The sequence below is a fragment of the Danio rerio genome, chromosome 11 (genome assembly GCF_052040795.2).
Source record: "Danio rerio strain M-AB ecotype USA chromosome 11, GRCz13ab, whole genome shotgun sequence".
In the NCBI taxonomy this organism is placed as follows: Eukaryota; Metazoa; Chordata; class Actinopteri; order Cypriniformes; family Danionidae; genus Danio; species Danio rerio.
Genome location: NC_141031.1, coordinates 15277389 through 15305371, shown reverse-complemented (window position 1 = coordinate 15305371; position 27983 = coordinate 15277389). Strand labels below are relative to the sequence as shown.

Here is a 27983-nt window from a genome sequence, read left to right as displayed (position 1 = left end):
CAGTACAAGATTCATGGCAGGGTAAACAGATAAAACTCTTTATTTAGTGATTTTTATTTTATGTTGTTTTGCATTTTAATCCAGATCTGTGCACAAGGTCTTTTTTGTTATTATATATGTATGTATATTATATATGTATGTATGTATTGTTATATATGTATAACAATAAACACACACACACACACACACACACACACATAAATATATATATATATATATCCCAAATAATTTTTAACAGAGCAAGGAACTTTTCACAGTATGTCTGAAGTATTTTTAAGTCTTATTTGTTTAATTATAACTAATGAAAAAGCATTTTTAAATAAAAAAAAATCATTTTAAGGTCAAAAGTATTAGCTCCTTTAAGCTTTATTTTTTCGATAGTCTACAGAACAGACCACTATTATACAATAACTTGCCCAATTACCCTAACCTGCCTACTTAATCTAATTAACCTAGTTAAGTCTTTAAATGTCATTTTAAGTTGGAAAGAAGTGTCTTGAAAGATATATAGTAAAATATTATTTACTGTCATCATGGCAAGAATAAAATAAATAATTTATTAGATACGAGTTATTAAAACTACTATGTTTAGAAATGTGTTGAAAAAAAATCTCCTCTCCATTAAACAGAAATTGGGGGAAAAATAAACAGGGGGTGGTAATAATTTTGACTTCAATTATATATATATGTATATCTCTGTCGCATCAGGGTATTCATCATTAAACCTATAAAATTACTGTAACAGCGTAGGGCCCTTCAAGTAACAGAGGGAATCCTATAAATACTGTGACTGAATGTTATTTTTAGTTATACCCAAATTAAATTATATTTCACAATAAACTACCAAACAGGCATCTATCAGACTCCTGAAAAAGTAGCCATCAGAAGAGTGATGTTAGCGGGCAATGAGAGGCTGACACATTTTGTCAAACAAAAGAGAGATCATACAAAATGCAGTTTGTGAACCCTGTGTCTCTGTGTGTCAATAAATTAATCTTTAGTTTTTTTGCGCTTTAATTGTTATAGTCACAAATACTAAACAAACATTGCTTTTTTTTTTTTTTTTGCAGTTTGAAACATACAAACTTGTTCCAGATTCAGCACCACTGAAAAACTTACTTTGATTTTTACTGCAGTAATTAGTTTAATTAACACCGCTTTATTATCTTTTATTCTTTGTTTTCAGTTGTATTATTTTTTTATATGATGGAATTATAATTATAATAACTTACTCATGAATTAAATGAATCTAAAAGCTTTAAATGTTCTATGACTGAAAGCAAATAATTCTCCACTCCCCCTTTAAAAATGAGTAGTGTCTTTGGCAGATTCACAGACTGAACTGTATGCTTTTTCGATTGCGCAATGGAACACGATTACAATCACTTTGTAAGGAACTGTAACTGCTTTCAACATCTGTTCATATGTAAACATGGTTATGCACAAAAGTACAAAAAAAAAACATACAAACGTTAGAAGAGACACTCATATACTTTTTTTGTACCATTTCACAAAAGTGAAAACTGAACTCATATGACAGTAAAGTCTCTGGAAGTTGCTTAAGGTAGACAAACAGTATTATTAACATGGTAGTCATTTACATCTGTCTCCTAACACATGAATGATGGTGGAATAGAGGTGGACAATAGAACACGTTAAAAAATGCTGCCCGCTTCATGTACCTTGTGTCATTTAAGAAAGATTGCTATGTAAGAATGCCCGTATTTGGACATTTAGATGGGATATAATGGCTTTAAAATTAGGGCTAGTTAACAGATGTCCTGCAGGGTTGCAATCTGGGTAAAAATCCACATAGATATGCAAGGATCTGGTGAGAAGTTGGCTGTCTGTTGGCTGGACTCCATAACTCATAGTGCAGGACATATCATAGTGTTGTATGATGTATGGGGCAGGCTGGTTGGGCACAGTCAGGTTGAGAGGATTATAATGCTATGAGGAACACAGATGTAAAAGCAGTGGAAGCATGAGCCACAGACTGGGCATTAATATCCAACCACCACTGGAGTCATCTGTCAGAAACGGCTCTGGAGACTCGTATAAAGAGTCATCTAAAAGAAACAGAAAGATAGATTAAGGCACATTAATAATCAAATCCAATGTTGTTTTATTGTTGCCTTTTCCTGTCTTTTTCACCTTACTTGCAAATATCATAAAACAATCTAATCACATAATTTTTAGGAATTTTCATTGGTGACAGGAAATGACTGTAGGAAATATTCATTGCAGGCATAGTTTCCACTTTAGGTGGTGGAATCTGTTAAATCCTCATTTAGGGCATTTTTACACCCATATTCATTCATTCATTCATTCATTTTCTTGTCGGCTTAGTCCCTTTATTAATACGGGGTCGCCACAGCAGAATGAACTGCCAACTTATCCAGCACGTTTTTACGCAGCGGATGTCCTTCCAGCCGCAACCCATCTCTTAGAAACATCCACACACACACTCATACACTGGACAATTTAGCCTACCCAATTCACCTGAACCGCATATCTTTGGACTGTGGGAGAAACCGGAGCACCCGGAGGAAACCCACGCAAATGCAGTGAAAACATGCAAACTCCACACAGAAACGCCGACTGAGCCGAGGCTTGGACCAGCGACCTTCTTGCTGTGAGGCAACAGCACTACGTACTGCGCCACTGCTTTGCCCTTTACACCCATATATTGTATATATTGCACATTCAAATTGAGTCAGCTCACTTTCATGAAGCAATATTTCTAAACAGATGGAAATTTTTATCTCATCTCATTGCTCAGATTTCCCTCTTTTATGTTTAAGAATTCTGCTCAATTGGTCACCCATCAGAATGGATAGACAGCAGTTCTATGTGCTTATTGTTGCTCTCCGTGTAGCTAACATTTTAGTATTTTTAACATGAGAAAGAGTCAAAGCTTTTTCATGATGCTACTCCAAAAAAACAAAAATAAAATAAAATTAAATTAAAAATCCACTATTGAGCCAAATGATTCTCTACACTCAAATCCGGGGAACGTTATGGAGCTTTTTAGAATTTATTACAAATGTGTCAGCAATTGCCTTGCTTTTGCAAGTGTAATGCAGGGACTATTTGCTTTTTACTTTGTTGAATAACAAAAAAAAAAAAAAAAAACTAAACTGTGCCTTTACTTTGCCAGCTATGGAAAAACTGGCAGTAAGGCAACAAACTGGTGACATTGCACATTTGCAGTCTAGCAGCACAGCTCAGTACAATTGTCTAAAGTTCCAGGCCAAGAATGGTATGTAAGCATGCCACATAGTACCAGGATTGTGGAAATACAATTGAAACCACACGTGACTGTTACACCATAGTGGAAAAGTGTCTTTAGTCACCAGTAAAGGTCCAGAGTTATGGATCCTGTACATAAATTACACAAACTTAAAATTACACACTTATAATCTAATGAGAATTAGTTGGTAATTCAACAAACAGACCATCAAAATTATGTGACTGATTTCTGACAGGGGATTGATTTGAAAGTATCACCATGAATAACATCAACAAAACCCTAAATACATGGCAGAAACTCAGACATACTCACTTGTAGGCTTGACATACACCTTTAATTTCAAACATGGCTTTCCACCAAGGTTGGGGTGTGGAGAGGCTGTGAAGAGAGAGAGGAATATAAATAATTAAAGTATTTTATTAAGTATAAATAATAAAGTAATTTTCTCACTGACTTAAAAAGAAAATCACATGACTTGATTTACATAGAAAAACTTAAAAGTACATCTATACAATTTGACTGCTGATTCAATAACGCAGAGTGGACAATTCACTCAAATCACTGTAGTTAACCAATACAATGCAATGCTGCCCACTTTTTCATCTGCACTGATTGTGGGTTAGGGTTTTTACATTAGGTTAAATTTACTAATCAACACACATTGCCAGGTAGAAAAATAAATAAGAACAAGAAAGGCTAATTAAAGGCTAATTATTCGTGCTGACACCATGATAGCAGGGAGCCACAGTAGATCAGGAAACTTGTTTGGAGAGCAGTGAATTATATTCTCTGTCTAAGAACCAGAACGGGTGAGGTTATTTATTTATTTATTTTGCAGTCTTACTTTAATGAACAGAATAATATTATACTATAAAATAGAATAAAACAGAATTAAGGAGGCTATAATACAATACAATACAATACAATACAATACAATACAATACAATACAGCCTAATAAAGTTCAATACTATTATAAAATTATAATACTGCAAAGGCAGTGTACTGTTTTGTTATACTGTTATGTTAAATTATGTCCATCATCCCATTTTTAAAGTCATGTTTTTAATTAAACTAAATATGGAAGATATGAACTCTAAGTCTGTAAAATAAACTATTAAAAGCATTTGATATTCAGTAGTTTAACGATTGTAAGTTCTGTATTGTTATCATTCAGGCTGCATTTCATGTTTAAAAAAAACAAACCGTCTGCTTGCCATTGCCACTGCAATAAGCTCCAGTGGACAGCCAATCACTTTCACTCCAAAATGGCAGACGTGCAAAGCTGTTTACTTGGTGCTACTGTTGCAATGGACTGTTCTATTCAGTTTCACTTATTGTTAGTGTAGGTTATTTGATAATATAGGTTCTTAGTTTATATTGAAAAACAATAAAAATGCAGTGCATAGGAAACAATTAAAATTCTACCCCTTAGCCCTTCTCCTTATGCCTACTGAACAAAGATTTTCCAGGACCACACTCGAAACCAAGGGATAAGAAAATTTCCTAGAATACACCAGCCACAGCTGCACCCAGAAGTAAGGAGATCCACAAATTAGTATTTTTTTTTTCATTTTTGGTAAATTTTGAAGGGGTAGGGATACTAAAATAGAATTGGGATTGGGTCTAATATTCTGATTTGAACACAATTAAGACAATACCCTGATTTAGAGATTTTTGTGACATTATTTCAATTAGAGTCATTCATTCATTCATTCATTCATTTTCTTGTCGGCTTAGTTCCTTTATTAATCCGGGGTCGCCACAGTGGAATGAACTGCCAACTTATCCAGCAAGTTTTTATGCAGCAGATGCCCTTCCAGCTGCAACCAATCTCAGGGAAACATCCACACACACATTCACACACACACTACGGAGTATTTAGCCTACCCAATTCACCTGTACCACGTGTCTTTGGACTGTGGGGGATGTAAAATAGGAACATCTGATAGGAAAATTCAAGGTAAATAACTTGATTACTGAGGTCCATAAATGTAATAACTCATTCACTTTTCTTTGTCTTCATTCCTGATAATCAGGGGTCGCCAAAAAAGAATGAACTGCCAATTACTCTTGCATGTATTATGTGGTGGATGCCCTTCCAGCCGTGACACTCTTAATCACACACTCATACACTATGGCCACTTTCCAACTCACCTATTCTGCATGTTTGTGGTTTGTGAGAAACACAGAAATGGCAATTACCAGGAAGCAAACCAGTGACCTTCTTGCTGTGAGGTGATAGTGCTAACCACTGATCCACACTGTTAAAAATGGTCCCATTAAAAAAACAGTAATTTACTGGCAGCACAGTTGCCAGCATGTTACTGTTAAATTAAAAGCATCTCGCTGTTGCTCTTTAAATTAACAGTAAAATGCTGGCAGCTGCAGTTGCCAGCAATGTACTGTTATTTTACAGTATGTTGCTGTAAAAATACATTGACTACATTGATATTCACAATACTCAAGTGAACTCATTTTGTTCACTAAAAGCAACTGCCTCAAATTGGCCAACTGCTGTATGGGTTTATGAAGTAATATGCTATATATGCTTAGAAACATACTTATAATGATAACTTATTTTAGTTAATTAGAAAAGTTCAGTTTAAACCAAATGTAGCACATCAAAAACCAAAAAAAATCTAGTGATGCTCGTATTGTTTTAATGATGCATTGATATAATTCATTGCTCCTATCTAATGTTTAATTTATTAATAAACATAAAAAAATATGCCTGTATGTAACATTGAGTTCTGGAAGATTTTAAGAATATCTTGGATAAAAACAATTTGCTCTATAGTGTTCCCTGCACTCAAAGAGACATCAAGAGTCAGTGTATGAACTTGAACAACGGTGACAATTAACAAAATTAACAGTTTAACTCACAAACAGGCTTCTGAAAGTCTAAACATAAACAACAGCAGAATCAAACGCAAATAAAGAAAACTGTAAGACATTTACACTACATAATTTATTCATGCCCCAATGCATGCTGGAATTTATGTACTGTGCCACACCCAGCATGCATTGCAGCATAATACATTTTAAATGTTACCAGTCTTGTGGTACAAGGTCTGATTCATGAGTGGGTCAAGACTGGACTGTTTTTGTATGTTATTTCTTAACTCTGTAAAGGAATTAAGTATCGTTCCTGTTTCCACTTCTCATTAACAAATTAATGTCTGTACTAAGCATGTCAACTATTGCATGAGGCCTGTCATCCAGACTTTTTTCAAAGCATTCATCAGAACAAATTTCAAACCAATAAATTTATAAATTTACTGACTTTCCAGCTTTATTGCTATAATAAAGGTGTTATAAAAACTTTGTATTATAGCAGCTGGAGTGTCTTAATTAATGAGTTCAAGGGTGAAGAGCCCAACCAAATCAACCCATCATCTCCATTATGGCAAACTATATTAGTTAACTAGTCTATTGAATAGTGAACGAGGGCACAAAGTGTGATTTTAAACACAGACCTGAACGATCAAATATGAACTGTTAACATCACAGTTTTCCTGCTGTTGGTTACTTTCTCAAAAACAAAAATGTTATCCAGAATGCACTGTTTTTAACAGAAAATTACTGTTTTAGTGAAAAAAAAAACAGTGCACCATGCAACCACCAACTGTACATAGTAGCCATAAACAAACTACTGTAATTTGGGTGTGTAAGAGTCTATATTATATGCATTATTTATATGGCAAAACATGTCCATCACCAAAGAAGGTCCATACAGATTCCAAAGGCAGATAAGATCAAGGCCTAGTGTGGGCTTTGGGGGTTTTACGAGGTGGTCATATGTTGGTTGGTCAGTTTGAATGTCTGAGTATTTGGGCTTTGGTCACATGGTCAAGAAAGTGGCAAAATAGTTGGTAAAGATTGCTCTGTCTATTTTCCTACTCTGCACTTTCCTGCTCTGCTCCTCTCATGCTCTGGAGTATGAAATTACTTACTTACTCTCTTTGTCTCTCCCTCCCCCTGTCACTCTCTTTCAGGTATACTTTATATTTTTACACTATATTTTTACATTTAAACTGGACACAATTATTGTCATATGTTTTGATCATTTCATATTTTATCAATTTATACAGTTATTTTGTAACTAGTTCAGTTGTAACCATAGATAATTATTGTCAATAAATCATCTAATTTTCAAGTATTTATGAATAGCTTTTGATTTAACATCAACATTTAATTGCTTAATTTTTAAAAGTCTAGTATTGTATACTCCCCGCTCGTCTTCACATGTATAAACATAGAAAGACATGGCTTACTACTTTAATAATGTTGTATTAATTAAAAACTTTACACAATGAGAAAGAAAATTATCAGGTCACTGTGCATTCTATATATTTTATCATGAAGAATGTAATCTGCATGTATGCAAAGCGAAAAAAAATAAATAAAAAAAGAAAGAAAATGAACATCTTACACAACTAAATGACAGTGCACAACAAATTCAAAAACACAGGACAAATAATACACACTAACTGTACTAGAAGGCCAGGTGTATTTGCACTGTATAATGCCAAGCTATTGTAAAATATAATTTAGAATTTAAATGGTCTTTAAATGGCTTTGTCATAAGTCATTATAATGGTGTATACATGTAGACTTGTAGTTCAATCAACATTTCATTGCTTCCCTCTAGTGACGTCTACAAATCATGACAGTTTTAAAAATCAAAACTGTTTTTGTACTGATGTAAATTGTAAATACTTGATTGAATTAAGAAAAAGAAGTAGAGGGAGCGACAGCAGCAGCCATAGCAGCTCACTTTCTTCATGGATCAGACCCGTTTGTAGCAGGGAATAAGAACAGGAAGGAAGTAGTAATTCAGATTTAGAAAGAGAAATTATAGATGATGTGCAATAATTTTCTGGTGAACAAGATCAAGGAGGTACTGCAGGAGAGTTGCAAGAAGGAGATGCAAGAGAAGAAAGCCAGTAAATAACTGCTAGTATAGATCAGGAAAATGTGGAGACTGGAGCCATTAAAGGAGAGTTTCAGCCGGAAGAATCAGGAGAAAGCCAGCTTAAAAGTGCTAGTATAGATCAGGAAAATGTAGAAATTGGAGCCACTGCAGGAGAGTTACCACCTAAAGAATTAAGTGAAGAAAGCCAGTTTGGAAGACAAAATCCAAGCGTCAAGTTGCCATTCTGTGACACCAAACAAATTCACTGCTCAAAGTATCATGGGTGAAACTGCTTGTCATCAAGTGCAATTTATGAAAAACAAAACAGCAGGGTTTTTTTTTTTTATTATTCAAGGTCAGTAGTGTTAAGCACACTGCCCACAAGGCTATAAAAAAAAAAAAAAGATAATAAAAATAAAAAATTCTAAAATTCCTAAATTAATAAAAAGTTGATTGTGCCACAAGTCAGAATTACTTAGAGGTTTGTTTCCCAAAAGCATCTTAAACCCAATTAGTTAATAAAAATATTGTATGACTTATCAGTAACAGTAAAGTTACTGTTTGTTCTCCAAAAGCCTCACAACTAAAGTAGCACTTGAAAATCGACATCAACCTATGTGTGCTCTGAAGTAATTGCTTAAGCCCTATAAGCATTGTACACTCTCAGAAATAAAGGTACGCGAGCTGTCACTGGGGTGGTACCTTTTCAAAGGGTACAAATGTGTACCTTAAAGGTTCATATTAATACATCAAGGTAGTAGAACCAAAAAAGTACAAAAGTGTTCCTCTTAAAATATTTAGGTACCAAAATATGCTTTTGAGGTACCAGTATGGACCTTTTAAGTACAAATGTGTACCTTTTCAAAAAGAACCACCCCAGTGACAGCTTGCGTACCAGCTCGAGTGTAGAAAGAAAGGGTTATGAGGCCACCTGCAGGACGATTGACAGATTACAGCTTGAACTTGATTCAAGTGCAGTGTGATTATAGTAATAACTCTTGATTGTAGTCTATTATACACTTTATTTATTACGTTTATTAATTAAAATATGAAAAAGGAAGAAAGAAAACAAAAAAAAAATACACATGTACTAAAAACATTAAAATAAGTAATGTAGGACATACGTTGCAGTGTGGTATGCAAAAAATTGAAATAAAAATCATGTTTTGGACATTTCTAATGTATAATCTTATGCTTTTAACCAGATTTTTCTTTTTCACTCCCCCATCCATTTGACAGGGTATCATCCAACATTTACTTATAACACATAAACTGTTTTGAATTGTAAATATTTTAGTAGCACTATCATATTTTACAGTACAATAAGAATTAAGATTAATAAAAACCCTCAAACACTCTGAACTTGGAATGGATTGGATAAAAAAGTGATAAATTAAGCCAAAGGGGGAAAATTGGACATTCATAAACTTCTTACTCATATCTCACCTAATTCTTTTGTTTCCATTGTACATCAAAAGCCTTCTCTAGAGCCATTTATAACCCCAAATCAGAAAAAGTTGGGACAGCAAGGAAAACGCAAATAAATAAAGTACAAATTTCTAAATTTACTTTGAATTGTATTTCATTGCAGACAATACAACAAATATTATTTAATGTGTTCATCATGCATTTTATTTATTTATTTATTTATTTATTATTTTTTAAAATATTTTTTTAAAATAAACACATTCTTTTATTGCATTTTGGTTCTGGCAACAGATTTCAAAACAAGGTGGGACAGAAGCAGTTTATAACAGCTGCAATGTTTGATGTGCATTGAATGTAAATGTACTTCCATAGTTGTTTTAACTTTTGCATGTGAGCACACGTACAAAAGCTCTGTTATCATCTGGCAAGGTCTGAGTAGAAGTGTGTGATGGTCGCTCTACCGCTGAATCATTTTGTGATAGTGTCTTTTTCTTTCCCTTTTGCACACTCATCGCTATTGACTGGCATTTGTGTAGTTGACAGCACTTAGGAGAAATGCATAAAGGCTAAAAGGAAGAGCAAAATATATATATTTTTTTTTCTTCCTAAAAGTCAACACTGACATAAAAGGTAAACACTGACACATCTGGCACCCACCACAAGGTGGGCTAGTATTCAGGTAAATTGTTTAAATGATGTGATTTGAAATAGGTGATGTAATTACGATTTGGAATAAAAGAAGTATCCAAGAATGGTCTAGTCCTTTAGGAGCCAATGTGGGCTAAGGATTGCCAGTTTGCAAACAACTATGTGAGAAAATTATTGAAATGTTGAAAAACAATGTTCCTCAAAGAAAGATGGTAAGACATTTGGATATTTAACCTTCAACAAATAACAGAATTTCAGTGCGCAAAGGACAAGGGCGCAAGTTGAACTATCGTGATCTCCGATCCCTCAGTTGACACTGAATCAAGAATATGCCCAAATATGATTAAATATACACTGCACAATATGCTGCCTTCTTTTCCAGAGATACCCATGCATATTTCAACAAGAGAATGCAAAACCACATTCTGCACACATAACAAAGTCCTAGCTGCAGAGGAAGAGGATACAGGTACTTGACTGGCCAACCTTCAGTCCCAACCTGTCCCCAATATAGAATGTGCGGCGAATTTTTGTTTGCAGGAAGAATGGGAAAAAATTACACCTGAAACTTGACGTTTTTAGTACCTAAACGTGTTTTAAATGTTGTGAAAAGGAATGGCAACATTACAAAGTGATAAATGCTTTACTGTTCTAACTTATTTTAAAATGTGTTGCAAGAACCAAATCTGGAATACTCCTGGAGAGCCACATCACTGCAGGATTTAGCACCAATCACCTTCTTAAGTCTCTAGTCTCTAGTAGTCTTAAGCACTTTGCTTGTTTGGATCAGCTGTGTTTGATTAAAGTTGGAGCAAAACTGTGCAGAGCTGTGGCCCTCCAGAAATTGCAGAAATTGAGTTTGAAATCTACCATTAAAAATACTTTTCAGCCTTTTTGTAAAATTCGCAAATGACTTTAAAATGTAATGTCATTTTTTTTGCTGCTGCTGCAGGAGATCATGATAATATATATATATATATATATATATATATATATATATATATATATATATATATATATATATATATATATATAGTTGAAGTCAGAATAATTAGTCCCCCCCCTTGAATAAATCTTTTTTATACTTCTCAAATGATGTTTAACAAAGCAACTTTCACAGTATGTCTGATAATATTTTTTCCTCTAAATAAAGTCTTAATTGTTATATTTTGGCTAGAATAAATGCATAATTTTAAGGTCAAATCTATTAACCCCATTAAGCTATATTTCTTTTCGATAGTCTACAGAACAAACTATCGTTATACAATAACTTGCCTTATTACCCTAATCTGCCTAGATAACCCAATTAACCTAGTTAACTGTCAATTTCGGCTGTATAGAAGTGTCTTGAAAAATATTTAGTAAAATATTAATAATACTTCTGATTTCAACTGTATATATATATATATATATATATATATATATATATATATATATATATATATATATATATATATATATATATATATATATTACTTTTAGCCTTTAGAAATGAACCAAAAAAAAAAAAAAAAAAACATGAAAAAAGTGTTTGTGTGTGTGTGTGAGTCTGCGCATGTGTGCATGCGTATGTGTCTGTGTATGTGTGTGCGTTTGTCTTGGTGAATGTCTTGCTTGTCATTCACTCAGTCACCCTCTCCAGTAGGTCGAGGAGGGGTTGACCAAAGTGATGGACATCCTTTATTATTTATTTTATTTATTTTTTGGGATAACCAAACTAAGCTTTGGTCACCCCTCAGTAACCCTGTGGCAGACCCCTTTGTCTTTTAACCCAAGGGGCTATGACAGCAACAATACTGATAGTAGGCAAACACTTTTCTAGAGGAATGTGGTGAATAGCCAGACTAAGTAGTTCTCAGCCCAGGCCGCTGTCTAGAACAAAAGGTGCATAATAGTGGGTCCCACACCAAGCGACAGGGCGGACTGCATTAAAAACAGCTCGGGACCAAGATTTGAGTGCGAACTTTGATCCCATAATTCTTCTTTTCTTTTTTTACTTTGAAAAACCATATAACTTTTAGCCCTTGCAACTTGCCATCATTGAAGGAAGGTCTGGAATGCCCTGCTGGTTGGGCAACATTTCAATGGCACCTACTACCTCAATTTCACTTCAATTATTTATGAAGCAATAGCCACTTGAGACTACCCACAGGATACTTAAGAATGTTTCATGCATAAAGTCAATTGACAACTTTTCATTCATTAATTTTCTTTTCTGCTTAGTTCATTTATTAATCCGGGGTTGTCACAGCAGAATGAACCGCCAACTTATCCAGCACGTTTTTCTGCAGCGGATGTCCTTTCCCATCTCTGGGAAACATTTATACACACTCATTCATACTCATACACTACAGAAAATTTAGCCTATCCAATTAACCTGTACTGCATGTCTTTGGACTGTAGGGAAAACTGGAGCACCTGAAGGAAACCCATGCAAACGCAGGGAGAACATGCAAATCCACACCGAAATGCCAACTGACCAAGCCGAGGTTCAAACCAGCGACTTTCTTGCTGTGAGGCGACAGCACTACCTACTGCGCCACCTTGACAAATTTTGTTTGTTTGTATTTTATAAGGTACACTGTAAAAAATTACTGTTAAAAAACGGTCAGATTCTACGGTAAAATAATGTTTTTTCACTAAAACAGTAATATTCTGTTTAAAACAGTGCTTTCTGGGTAACATTTTTGTTTTCGAGAAAGTAACCAACTGCAGAAAACTGTGAGCTAACAGAGTTCAGATTCGATGTTTTGAAGTCAGTGTTTGAAATCACGCTTTGTGTCCTTGTTCACTATTTCATACACTAGTTAACTAATATAGTTCACCTGACAGTTTTAATGAACACTAATGAGTGAATTCAGACACTGATGAACACCTGCTGTTAATAATTACAATTACTGAAGAAAATAAACAAGAAACACAAACAGTGACTTGAGTTACAACATTAAATAAAATCAAATAAAATAAAACACCTTCAGTCACAGCAGAGGATCATTAAACAACTCCACAAACAACAGCAGACACACACTTATTACTGACTGATTTGACTTTCATACTATTCTCATTGAGATCCAACAGAAATTAATGTGTTTTTTGTGTCACCGTAATGGAGTGAGGGGCTGGTTTAGTTGGGCTCTTCACCCTTGAACTTATTAATTCAGACTGTCCAATTACTATAATAAAAAAATATTACAATGCTTGTATTATAGCAATCAAGTTGGAAAGTCAATAAATAGAGAAATCTATTTGTCTGAAATTAGTTCTGATATATGATTTGTTATAAATCTGGAAGAAGGGCCTCATACAATAGATTTTATGCTTAGTTGCAGGTATTAATTTAATTAATGAGAAGTGGAAACAGAAAAGATTCCTCCGTAATTACTTTACAGTTAAGAACTAACATACAAAAACAGTTCAGTTATGACAAATACACACTCAGACCTCATGAATCTGACCTTGTATCTCAACAATGGTAACATCTCAAATGTTTCATGCTGCAATGCATGCTGGGAGTGGCACAGTACAAATATCCCAGCATGCATTGCGGTATAAATAAATGTTGTATAATGGTCTAACAGTTTTGTTTATTTGTGTTTGATTCTGCTGTTGTTTATGTTTAGACTTTCAGTTGCCTGTTTGTGAGTTAAACTGTTAATTTTGTTAGTTGTCACCATTATTGAGGTTCATATGCTGATTATTGATGTCTCTTTGAGTGTGATTTACACCATAGGGCAGTGTTATTGTCCAAGATATTCTTAAAAACTTCCAGAAATCATTGCCATATATAGACATGTAATGTAAAACAATAGATTTAACATTTAATAGGAGCAGTAATTTTTATTATACTAAATGAGAACAGACTCTGCCATTTAATAGCAACATGAACATCACCAGATCTTATTTAGGTTTTAGGCTGGCTTGCCACAACAAAGGAGCTTTTTAAACAAAGTTCTTAACAATGGCAACCGAAGATATATAAATGTTAAAAATAACAGGGCTAAGAGCCCAACTAAAGCAAACTCTGTTCTCCATGATGGTGATGTAAAACTTTAACTTTTTATCAAGAAGAACTTTAGTAGATGTTATACAAAAATACATGTATTAAGTAATAAGTGTAGCTGGTGATGATGTTTGTAGAGTTGTTTAATCATCCGCTGATCATTTAAATGATTTAATCATTATAAAGCTGTGACTAAAGTTGTAGTTTTGTATGTTCTGTTCTTGTTTTTTCCCTTCAGTATTTCTTCATTTGTTCATTGTTAATCCTCAATTATTATTTAATTAGTCAGTTAATTAATGAATTTACTTCAGCTTTGCTACATGTTTCTTGAACACTCAGTAGTGTGGACACTTCAATAAAAACTGAAGTGTATATGCTCTGGGGTTTAAAGGGTTAAAGGTGTGAGAGGTAAAAACACAGTGTAAAAATGTATTTTAACAGTAATATACTGTTAATTTACACTACTGAAATAGACTGTAAAAAAACAGTAGATTGCTGGCAACCACAGCTGCCAGTAGATTACTGTTAAATCAAGGAAAAAACAGTATTTTACTGTAAAACCTGAAGCTAATTTCTTCTGTCTGTCACCGTTGTGGAGGAGAGTAGAGCCAGTGTATGAGTTAAAGATGAACAATGAACTGCTGATGTTATTCTGTATGTTTCTTTATTTAAAGATAGCGGCTGTTTAGTTGCTGATGCAGTCAGAATCTCTGTGGTGATTCCAGATTTACATGTATGTGTGCTGTTGTGAAAAATAAGACATTAGAGTTAAACCGAACTTTTCTAATTAACTAAAATAAGTTATCATTATAAGTATGCTTCTAAGCATATATAGCACATTACTTCATAAACTCAATCAGCAGTTGACCAAGTTGAGGCAGTTGCTTTCAGTGAGCAAAATGAGTTCACTTGAGTATTGTGTAAATCAATGTAGTCCATGTATTTTTACAGCAACATACTGTAAAATAACAGTACATTGCTGGCAACTGCAGCTGCCAGTATTTTACTGTTTTTTAACGGGATAATTTTTAACAGTGTAGAGCTTACTATGCTATTTATACATTCTCCCCTTTACAGTACTCCAACTGGGTATATCTTTAGCCTTTGGCCCAACAGAGTGTGTAGGGATAGTGCAAGATTTGGATCTTTCTTAGTTTCTTTTTCTACACAAATACATCACTCAAAGTGTATGAAATTGCCACAAAATGCAGTGCTAGTTCACTAAAACAGTTAAAATTCACCAAAATGTACATTTTTACTTTAAGACAACAGTATGTTGTACTTGTTGTGTGTATTAAAAATGAGCGTTATTACTTTTATTATATGTTTTTTTTTTGAGGCACAACATATTACTATTGTCTACTCAGTCTTTTTGACCATAAAACATTTAGCTACAAACAAAAGATGTTATGAACAATTAGAAATAAATATTTAAATAATAATATTAAGACAAATGTGCTGGGGGCTTGGGCAAAAAAGAGAATAAACTGCCTCATTAATGCGTCCTGCATGCTGCCCTGAACTTTTTACTTTTACCTGTAAGTAAATGTTCACATTATATTATGGTCCCTTGTTTGTCTAACAAATTCAAAGAAATGCATACCTCCCAGCTAGTAAAATTCATGTGGCTCAAATTAGGCCCACACCAGACACTTACATCCAACCCACATACCGCATGGAATGATGGCACTTTGGCGGTCCGCTCCTGTTTGCCAGAACTGACACTATTCTGAGCTAAAATTTGCTTTTATTCTGGCCTACACCTTATACCTTACACCATGCATTGCAGTATAAATACATTCTATAGCTTATCGATGCTCCAGTTTTTATTATTTAATTTTGATTCTGCTTTTTATGTTGACGTTGTTGATTTTGTCACTTCTAGTATCCTTTATGTGATGTGAGTTTTGTTCATTTTGTTAATAGTCATCGCGGTTAAGGTTTATATGCTGATAATTAATCTCTCTGTGAACAGAAGTTGAACCACTTTTTTTTAAAACTTATAAACCCTCATAATTCTGTGGCATTGGCAAGCATGTTCTTACGTTACTTTTAATAATAGATTAAACATTGGTTAACATCAGTGAATCATATTGTTTCATCACAGGTTGTGCTTCACTTAATTTTCTTGTGTTTTTTCCCACCTGGCTTGTTTGCTGTAATGAATAAACTTTTTAAGCAAAGTTTTTTTTTTTTCACAAAAGAAAGCTTACTTTGCCGAATATTTACCAAAAGTGGCCCACATGCATTTTAAGATAACTGGGCCACATTTTCCATATCTTCTCTGGGCCACTATAGGCTACCAGCTGCATTAGCCAGAGTTTACTGTGCCGGATATTTGCCAAAAGTGGCCCACAAATGTCTTAAGATAACTGGACCACATTTGCACTTACATGTGTGAGCCACTTTTGGTTTAGACCCAGACTACCCTTAAATGACTATGCCACATTTTGGCAACTGGCCCACATTTGTCCTTCATCATTTGGGCCAAATTCATTATTATCCACACACATGGGTCACATTAGGCTCACATTCAGATTACATTTCCCCATAAGTGCCAAATCTTTGCCTTAAATGGCCCATATGTGAAGTTGAATCGTTGGTCCCACTTCAGGCTCACATTCATTTTGTCTGGACCTAAGGAATACCACCAGTGCTGCATAACTGCCTAAAGTGGCCCACATTAATTTGTTATCTGGGCTGGGTCACCCCATAGAAACTGTGTCTGTTCACTGTAAATAAATTATTAACAGATAGTGATTTGAATACACTCTGTCTTACTGAAAACTGGCTTAAACCAAATGACTATATTAGTTTAAATGAAGCCACTGGTTCAGGATATGTTTATACAAATGAATCCCATGAGAATGGTAATGGAGTTGCATAGTAAAAATGTTATTCAGTCTTTATTGTTAATCAGAGAAACTGATATGCTTAATTCTTTTGAAGAGCTTAATGTTTTGCTTTCAGGTACTCAGAAAAAATCTTTACTGAAAAATCAGTGTTTGATTTTAACATCCACATAAATGAAACTAATGGTAGGTTATGACTAGTGTACCTAGTGTGCCACACTTAATTTTATTGTGTTTTTTTCACTTGGTTAAGAATTCAGCGCTCCTAACTGGTTTGCAAACACAGATACAGGGACACTGTTCGTACTCTTTTATTGTATGTATTAACATGCCACTAAAGCAGGTTGTAAAATAATGAAAACTGTTAGATGAACTTTACTTCTGAATAATGAGGAGACCCAAAATTCTTCCATCATCATACATCATTAAATATTGTTTCACAAACAAATTAACCAAAAAATAACTTACATTTTGAGAAATAAAAAATATTCCTGTGATGTAATATAAGATAAATATGAATAATTTATCTGTTTAAGCTGGGACACTCTGCTACAACATATTAGACATATAACAGTTACTAGCCATTTACAAACAACATCATGCTGTATACACAACAATGAACATACCAAATTGATTTTATGTAAAAATGTATGGTGTGAAAACTGTAATGTTAGGTTACAATTACACTTTGCTTTTGGATTCATAAACTATATGGTTATTGCAATATTAAAGACTAATTGTATTGTCTCTTTCAGCCATTTGTGTCTAGAAACCAGATGATGTGTTTTAGCAGACCAGACCATATGGTGCATGTTTTTGATAAGATGTTTTTAATTAAGACAATTAAGTCTCCACATTCTTACCATGTCAACACCCCAATTTCTCGTAACTCAATAACTTAAGAAAATGACTGAACACTAAAGTAATACTAACAGCTGGTCAAATGAAAGCAGACAAATTATTTTAAGCTTTTAAGCTTTTTTAAGCTGCAATATTAGGAGTTAGAAAGGAGGAGGCTACTTACAGATGTAGTAGTATTCATGGCCTGGACGGAACTCAAAGCCCAAAGAGAAGGGTGTGAACAGCTGGAACTTCTCTGAGAACTTGAGGGGCCCATTTGGACTTATTGGGCGGTTGCATTCCCAGCGTTTAAATCCTTTCATGTGGTGGTTGCAGGTGGTATAGCCATCATAGTTGACCATGAAAAGGATGTAGCGTTCCATGCGCTCTTGAGGAAGATGTTCCTCATAGTGTGGACAGTATATATCCAGATAGTCATTAATGGCCACCTCCACAGTGTATTCACCATTCAAGAATCTAAGGGAATAAACAAAAATTTAAAACTTACAAAGCTGCAAAGTTATCAAAAAGCCAGAACAAAGACTGAGAACAACAAATTCTAATCAAAAACTTATTTGTCAAATACATTTCTGGTACCTTCTGTCACTCATGGTGGGTGTATATAACAGCATGGGATTGGTCAAGAGGATCTTAATGCAGAAATGACTGAAATGACCATGTTAAGTGGATGAACAGAGATAGACAGGAGTTGAAATAGAGAAAGCCACATCATTAAGGATTTTTCACAACAAAGGTGTTGGCTGGCTAGTGCAATTTGCATTACCTGAGTAATCTTAATTGCCAGGTAACAGAGTACCTGCATGAAGACTCAACTTAACATGCAAAAACTGTAGAACTTTGACTTCATGTGCAGATAAACATTTGGATACTTGGAGTTTATCTAAAAATATCAATTTTGTAAATGGCTTGTAACCTTTATCTTAGATTCAAGATATATGGTTTTCTAGATTCAGTAGAATATAGCAAGCCCTACATTTCCTTCTAGTATCTACTGTAGCTTTTACAAATCGAAGTGGTTTTCCTCCTTGCAGATTTCTATTTTTTTGTGTGTATTCACTTCTGTTATATACAGGGTGAAGATAACATGATTAAGATCTAACAGCTCCAAGATATACTAATGGTTTGTCTTCAGTGTAATTGGTACACCTGCTCCATTCCCTTTTTCTCCTCAGCATCAAAGCAGCCTCTTCAATACAGTACATACAGTAAAACAGCAAACTCCAATCATATGTTCCAATCACCCCAAAACATGGGTTTGTTGCATGGTTGAAAATCATGGTTATGCCAGATCGGGTATGTTTACATATGATTAATGGTGAATTTGTGATTTTATTAAATTTCCTGTAGGCTGATATTTATGTGGATGGTATTTAAATGTAATTTTAAATATAAAATATATTGACTAATTTAGGCGGTTCATTCCGCTGTGGCGACCCCGGATTAATAAAGGCACTAAGCCGACAAGAAAATTAATGAATGAATTGACTAATTCAGAAATAAAACAACAAAATGTTTATAAAATTAGTTATAAAATGAATTACAAAAATGTTTATAGGCAAAAATATTCATTCATTCATTTTTTTCCCTTTGTTAATCTGTGGTCGCCACATCGAAATGGACCACCAACTTATCCAGCATATGTTTTACGCAACAGATACCCTTCCAGCTGCAACTATCACTGGGAAACATCCATACACACTCATTCAAACATATACACTACGGACAATTTAGCCTACAAATCTACCTATACCTTTGGAAATGGGGGAACTGGAACACCCCGGAACACCCGGAGGAAACCCATGCAAACACGTGGAGAACATGCAAACTCCACACAGAAACGCCAACTGACCCAGCCGAGGCTCAAATTAGCAACCTTCTTGCTGTGAGGCGAACGTGCTACCCACTGTGCCACCATGTCGCCGGCATACTTTACAGTACAAGTTAAAACCACAATTTATTTTTTCAATACATCTGCTAAACTGCAAGTTCTAGGCAAGCTTTTAATTTAACAATTTCCGTCACTTACTGTAATCTACTTCAAATCATTGGTACATGTGAAAATGTTGACATTGATTTTATTGTACTTACAAAATTACCTACTCCTTTCACTATATTTATCACTCCATCACTATCTATTAATCTTTTTTCCATTGAGTTCACTATGTTTTGACAGAGTTCGTAAATGTAGAAAAAAAGAATCCTGCATTTCGAAATGCAATGTTGGTATTTATTTAACAATATGTGGTTTTGGTGAAAAAATTTATTGTTTAGCTAATTGTGTTGTTGTGTTGCTCCATTAAGAATTTTGAAAAAGCACTTTAAGTATTGCTGAACGCTTGTTAGCAATTGAAAACAACGTAAATGGAATGAAATTCACTCTGTGTAAACATTTCATCCTCTAGGAGGCTGCTGGGGTCTGTGCTGTGCTTTCCTCCACAGCGTGATAACATGCTGCTTTTTTATCATGGGGTGAGTAAACACCTGTCTTAAAAAAATGAACCACTGCAAACAAACAAACAAGAGCGCATTAGTACCTTGTGCAAATGGAGCACACTCATTCGAGCTGACACATTTACACATGCAGGTGAAACCAAATACACATGCCTATGTAACCCTGCTGGTCCTACACCACCCAACCCGCTCCGAGCTGGGATCAAATCCGCTTGGGAGTTGGTTGCTCTAACAAGGAGGTTAAAGACTGTGGCCATTTAGAGGTCAAAGGAGTGAGGTTTACCTGCACAGAATGTCACTAGCTGGCCTCCGTTACACCTATGCAGGAAAACCTGTAAATATCTCTCGCCTCAGATATACATACATTGTGATACCCTTCCAAATGTCATTCATCCATTTTTCCTTTCAGCTTAGCCCCGTTTCTCCCAAATGTCACCAAAACATAAGAAAAACATACAAAGGAACGGTGAGTTTGTCAGAGGGCATCAAACATAAAGGATTATGGCAATGCCATTACTGTTAAGCTAAGCATACTGTATCAGCTGCCCCACTATTCCTGACCTGCCCTTTATGTCTTTTATTTAACACCATTAGCAAAGTGCATTGTAATAATGTTATAAGCCGAGCTCAGACCACTAAGGTAGGATTGGGTGATAGACTCTTATCCAATTGGTCCCTCTATTCTTGCTCTGGTACTTTTAAAAGAGCTTGATGTATTCTTTTCATTCTCACCATGAGTACCACCAATTCTTCAACATCATCCCACTTACTCAAACATTTTGCTTGCAGACCTTAACCTTTAAAACAGGGTTGCTCAAACTTTTGCTTATGAAGGGCGAAAAAACAAACTTGATTAAGGGTGGTGGGCCAAAGGTATATACCATTAAAGCTGCAATGGTAATTTCCTGTTGTATTAAGTGAAGTTTATTCATAAACTAATTTCGAGAGGATCACGTGCTTATGATTTATCACGGCCGATCTCGCATTTGCTAATCACTGTCTTCCAATCATATGAGCCCTAAGCTACTATAAATAGCCCCAGTTTTCAGTTCACTTTATCTTCGTTTGGAAGAAACCCCCTCCCCCCTATTCTCCTCCTTTACCTCTGATTGGGCCGCACGGCGGCCCAGTGGTTAGCACTGTGAGCCCCACAGCAAGAACACTGCCAGCCCTGGTTCCACAGAACCGGTGGGGGTTTTTGTGAGGAGTTTGTATGTTCTCCCCGTGTCCACGTGGGTTTTCCCCGAGTTCTCCGGTTTCCTCCCATCATCCTAAGACATTCAACATACATAACAATCAAGCTTTTGTCTAACCCCTTGTGTTCCCTTAGCTATCGCAGCAGGGGAGTCCTGAGATCTACCGAGCTCAGGCTCCCCTCTTGCTCTGCCAACGGAAGGAAGCCCCGGGCTCGAGGAGCCCTTGAGCTCGGGGCTCTCTCCCGGGACAGCATGCCAAACAAGCTTTTATAAGTCATCAGCTAAGTGTGAACTCTTGAATATTTCAAAATACTTAGAGAAAATACTTTAACCATATTAATAATTATACTGTTTTTACATTTTATAATGGACACAATAAAAACATAAACAAACACATTTATAACACACTGGTGTTCAAAACTGAATACATGAGTCAAGCTGCACCACCTTGTGCATTGTCCTCTATCTCCATGTGACAGTATTTAAATATTTAAACATCTTATTGATGTACAGCATTTAACTGAAACATTTAATTTCAATTGGCTTTTTTTTGGCTCAACAATTAAAAAAAAAAAAAAGGCTACATCAAATTAGAAATGACAATGTCTGTTAAAAACATTCGCCCCAACTTTCCCATCATTCTAATACTTATCTCATATTGGATGGAAGGCCGAATAAAATGTTACCATAGGCCAACTTTTGCATATCTCTGCTCTAAATGAACTAATCATTTTGCTTTGAAATTTTCTTAAAGAAAGTTTTTAAAAAATAACCTTAACATAAAGTGCTGACCCAAAGATGAACCTGTGCTTGACCACTTTTGTTCCGATAAAGCATAAGTAATGCACTTTTACCTTTTGGTTACTCTAATTAAAGAGAATAAAAATTAAACTGCAGAAAACATTAAATACAATTTGTTATATTTATGTTTTTGTGTGTGTGTGTGTATGTGTGTGTTAAAGGTTATTTTTGAAAAAGATTTAGCCCAAATTAGAAAATGCAGATAATGTTAAGTATAGCTTGATTTTTTTAAGAATGAAGAAATTTGTTAAAAATGTTTTTCATTGTAAAAAAATATATATTTTAAAAATTATGAGTTTATTCATTCATTTATTTTCCTTTAGCTTAGTCTCTATTTTAGAGGTCACCACAGCGGAATGAACCGCCAACTATTCCAGCATATGCATTTGTTTTAGTCACTTTCAGATGCAACCCAGTACTGGTAAACACCCATACACACTCATTCACACACATGCATACACTACGGCCGATTTAGTTTATTAAATTTACCTATAGTGCAAGTTTTTGGACTGTGGGGGAAACTGGAGCACCCAGAGGAAATCCACGTGAACATGGGGAGAACATGCAAACTCCACACAGAAATGCTAACTGACCCAGCTGAGACTTGAACCAGCCACGTTCTTGCTATGAGGTGACGGTGCTAACCACTGAGCCCCACACAGCACTCACATGTGAGTGCTAACTGCCTCACATGTTTAAATAATAATAAATAAATAAATAAATAACCAATGGACAGACAACAATAAAGCATACACTGTTAAAAATTGTCCCGTTAAAAAACAGTAAAATACTGGCAGCTGCAGTTGCCAGCAATGTACTGTTATTTTACAGTATGTTGCTGTAAAAATACATGGACTACATTGATTTACACAATACTCAAGTGAACTCATTTTGCTCACTGAAAGCAACTGCCTCAACTTGGTCAACTGCTAAATGAGTTTATGATGTAATGTGCTATATATGCTTAGAAGCATACTTATAATGATAACTTATTTTAGTTAATTAGAAAAGTTCGGTTTAACTCTAATGTCTTATTTTTCACAACAGCACACATACATGTAAATCTGGAATCACCAGAGAGATTCTGACTGCATCAGCAACTAAACAGCCGCTATCTTTAAATAGAGAAACATGCAGAATAACATCAGCAGTTCATTGTTCATCTTTAACTCATACACTGGCTCTACTCTCCTCCACAACGGTGACAGACAGAAGAAATTAGCTTCAGGTTTTACAGTAAAATACTGTTTTTTCCTTGATTTAACAGTAATCTACTGGCAGCTGTGGTTGCCAGCAATATACTGTTTTTTTTACAGTCTACTTCTGTTGTGTAAATTAACAGTATATTACTGTTAAAATACATTTTTACACTGTGTTTTTACCTCTCACACCTTTAACCCTTTAAACCCCAGAGCATATACTTCAGTTTTAATTGAAGTGTCCACACTACTGAGTATTCATGAAACATGGAGCAAAGCTGAAGTAAATTCATTAATTAACTGACTAATTAAATGATAATTGAGGATTAACAATGAACAAATGAAGAAATACTGAAGGGAAAAAACAAGAACAGAACATACAAAACTTTAGTCACAGCTTTATAATGAAATAACCTGAAGAACAACAAATGATTAAATCATTTTAATGATTAGCGGATGATTAAAAACTCTACAAACATCATCACCAGCTACACTTATTACTTAATACATGTATTTTTGTATAACATTTACTAAAGTTCTTCTTGAGAAAAAAAGTTAAAGTTTTACGTCACCATCATGGAGAACAGAGTTTGCTTTAGTTGGGCTCTTAGCCCTGTCATTTTTAACATTTATATATCTTGGCTGCTGCAATTGTTAAGAACTTTGTTTAAAAAGCTCTTTTGTTGAGGCAAGCCAGCCAAAAACCTAAATAAGATCTGGTGATGATCATGTTACTATTAAATGGCAGAGTCTGTTCTCATTTATTACAATAAAATTTACTGCTCCTATTCAATGTTAAATCTATTGTTTTACATTATGTTTATATATATGGCAATGATTTCTGGAAGTTTTTAAGAATATTTTGAACAACATCACTTTGCTCTATGGTGTAAATCGCACTCAAAGAGACATCAATAATCAGCATATGAACCTCAATAATGGTGACAACAAATTTAACAAAATTTAACTAAATTAACAGTTTAACTCACAAACAGGCAACTGAAAGTCTAAACATAAACAACAGCAGAATCAAACACAAATAAAGAAAACTGTTAGACCATTATACATTTATTTATACCGCAATGCATGCTGGGATATTTGTATTGTGCCACTCCCAGCATGCATTGCAACATGAAACATTTAAGATGTTACCATTGTTGATATACAAGGTCTGAGTCATAAGGTCTGAGTGTGTAGTTGTCATAACTGAACTGTTTTTGTATGTTATTCCTTAACTGTTAAATAATTACGGAGGTATCTTTTTTGTTTCCACTTCTCATTAATTAAATTAAAAGCTGCAACTTAGCATAAAATCTATTGCATGACACCCTTCATCCAGATTTATACCAAAACATTTATCAGAACTAATTTCAGACAAATAGATTTCTCTATTTATTGACTTCCCAACTTTATTGCTATAGTACAAATGTTTTGCAAACTCTGCATTACAGCAGTTGGAAAGTCTTCTTAAATGAGTTCCAGGGTGAAGAACCCAACTAAATCAGCCCCTCACTCCATTACGGTGACACAAAAAAACATCTTAATTTCTGTTGGATCTCAATGAGAATTGTATGGACGTCAAATCAGTCAGTAATAAGTGTGTCTGCTGTTGTTTGTGGAGTTGTTTAATGATCCTCTGCTGAGACTGAAGCTGTTTTATTTTATTTTATTTTATTTAATGCTGTAACTCAAGTCACTGTTTGTGTTTCTTGTTTATTTTCTTCAGTAATTGTAATTATTAACAGCAGGTGTTCATCAGTGTCTGAATTCACTCATTAGTGTTCATTAAAACTGTCAGGTGAACTATATTAGTCAACTAGTGTATGAAATAGTGAACAAGGACACAAAGCGTGATTTCAAACACAGACTTCAAAACATCGAATCTGAACTCTGTTAGCTCACAGTTTTCTGCAGTTGGTTACTTTCTCGAAAACAAAAATGTTACCCAGAAAGCACTGTTTTTAACAGAATATTACTGTTTTAGTGAAAAAACATTATTTTACCGTAGAATCTGACCGTTTTTTAACAGCAATTTTTTACAGTGTACAGTAAGACTTGGCACACTGACACCATTTTTTCTCTTACAGTACATCAGTTAGGCTATGGTTAGGTTATAAATCAGATTAATACGATATACTGTCACTTGCTTCCATTTTACGACTCCAATTAGGACCTGAACATAAAAAATCGAATGAATGTGCAAACAATGAATGTATTCCACATCGGCATGTAGTCACAGCCAGCTGGAAGGTGTTTAGTGAAATCCATCCAAACCTTTAGCCAGCATTCTTTCATTGTTACAGAAGGATCATTTCTAAGAGAACTATAAAAACCTTCACAGTAATCAAGGTCTGTGTAATCCCTCCAACACACTTGAACCTGCACCAGGTAAAGTAGGCCACCCCATACTACTTCCACACACACATACAGACAAAACAAAACATCTGAGCATGTTTGTGAGTGTGCACGATGGGTTGGAGATCATGTGGAGGTCCACCAGCTCCGCCCGCAACTTGAGCCTTGTAATGACAAGGGCCAAGACAAAGGAGACAGTGTAGTCACCATCCAGCTCCCAGGCAAAACTCCCAGATGTGAGATAAAAGATACAAGCACAGAGACAAAGTTATCTGTAGCTTGCATCAGCCAGCGGGGAAATAAGAAACCTGAGTCTATTGAAGCAACTGGATCAGCGTGTCTGAAACAACCACAGGAGCAGGGGATGGTGGCAGTGCGGTGCAGCCCCCTGGGTGGAGAGGGCCAAAATACAAGTAACCCAAGCCACGACTACCACCCATTTCCCAGGAACCCCTTCCTCCACACCCCACCACCATCCAACAGTACTTGCTTAGGTGTCCTTTTCAAACACTCCTCTACAGTGATGAGTTGACAGAATTGCTGGGAGGTATATCTGTTGTCACCATGCTCATTCTCCTATTTTGCCCTTTCATGTATTAGTTATGCATTAGCTGTGTTTTTCTTTGTGAAAGGTGGCAAAGTGGGAATGGATCCCCTACTTCTTTGTTTGCAGTCAGATAAAAGGCCACAATCTTGTCATTAACAGTAACAAATTGAGATCAGAGACCTATCATGTCACAATAAAATGGTGAGCTGGAAAATATTTGAAAATAATATTTAAACTTAGGATATCTAAAAGAATATCTAAAAATTCCAACATATGCTCATTCTGAAAATGTAGCCCTATATACATTTCTGGAATCACAATATATGTAGCCAGAAGTTTGTATGGCTGAATTTTGTTTTTAAAATGAACGCTAGGGGTTGATATGATGCAATTCATTTTTGTGCTTGCAGCTGACCACTTACCTGTAATCAGTTTGTCTAGTTAGCTTGCCATCTACGTCAGCAGACTTGAGACACAGAGAGGAGTTGTTTGCGACAACAGAGTTCAAATAGTTCCCAAAAGCAGGTAAGACAAAAACAAAAGCCAAAAATAAAATAAACAAATAATAGGGTGAGAATGTGTTAAAATCTGAAAATGTGGTAAAAATTAGGGGGCTTTTCTTTTACTGCATTGCTTCTCAAAACACTGTTGGTTGGGTTTTGGGAAGTTGGTGGCCACTGGTAATCCTGTGTTTTTTAAGACACTATCAGTTGGGTATAGGGGAAAGGGTGGGTGGGACAATAATCGGTAGGTCAGTCAGTTAGTCAGTCAGTCTACAACAACCTTTGGTGGATTTATGTTAGAAGAGGAGTCGCGAATGGGACTCTCGAGAGAAATTTGAGATATCAAAAGCTTACACAGTGGCTTCTAGTGGATTTGTGAAAACAAAAACTGTAGCTCCTGGGGAAGTACAGTTGAGGTCAGAATTATTAAACCCCTGAATTATTAGCCCTCTTTTTATTTTCCCCCCAATTTCTGTTTAACTGAGAGAAGATTTTTTTAAACACATTTCTAAACATATTAATAACTTATCTCTAATAACTGATTTATTTTATTTTTTGCCATGATGACAGTAAATAATATTTTACTAGATATTTTTCAAGACACTTCTATACAGCTTAAAGTGACATTTAAATGCTTAACTAGGTTTATAGGTTAACTAGGCAGGTTATGGTAATTAGGCAAGATATTGTATAATGATGGTTTGTTCTGGTTTTGGTTAATGGTTTGAAAACAATTTACCTTAAAGTGGCTAATAATTTGTCCCTAAAATGTTTTTTTTTTTTATTATTTTTATTTTTTTTAAATATAAAAACTGCTTTTATTCTAGCTGAAATAAAACAAATAAGACTTTCTCCAGATGAAAAAATATTATCAGACATACTGAGAAAATTTCCTTGCTCTGTTAAACATCATTTGGGAAATATAAAAAAAAGCAAAAAAAAAAATAATAAAAAATTAATGTGGGGTTAATAA

At 34.9% G+C, this 27983-nt stretch overlaps 1 protein-coding gene and 1 long non-coding RNA gene across 3 annotated transcripts in view; both read right to left on the bottom strand.

Annotated features, from left to right (window-relative positions):
• Window positions 1-375: 375 nt before the first annotated feature.
• Window positions 376-27983, bottom strand: part of efna2b (ephrin-A2b) — a 194676-nt gene continuing 167068 nt past the window's right edge. The window contains exons 2-4 of one of the 2 annotated variants that reach the window (XM_087273515.1): window positions 18122-18414; window positions 3566-3631; window positions 376-2069 (exon numbers count right to left, since the gene is read on the bottom strand). In XM_087273515.1, coding sequence (XP_087129641.1) covers window positions 1951-2069; window positions 3566-3631; window positions 18122-18414 — 478 coding nt within the window. In that variant the 3' untranslated portion in view covers window positions 376-1950. The remainder of the gene's footprint in view (window positions 2070-3565; window positions 3632-18121; window positions 18415-27983) is intronic. The other variant, XM_087273516.1, reaches the window with a different exon arrangement.
• Window positions 19004-26973, bottom strand: LOC147841715 (uncharacterized). Its single transcript, XR_015502489.1, has 3 exons — window positions 25653-26973; window positions 22330-23160; window positions 19004-21953 (listed from the first exon to the last, which is right to left on the bottom strand). It is a non-coding gene; the product is annotated as an uncharacterized LOC147841715 (long non-coding RNA).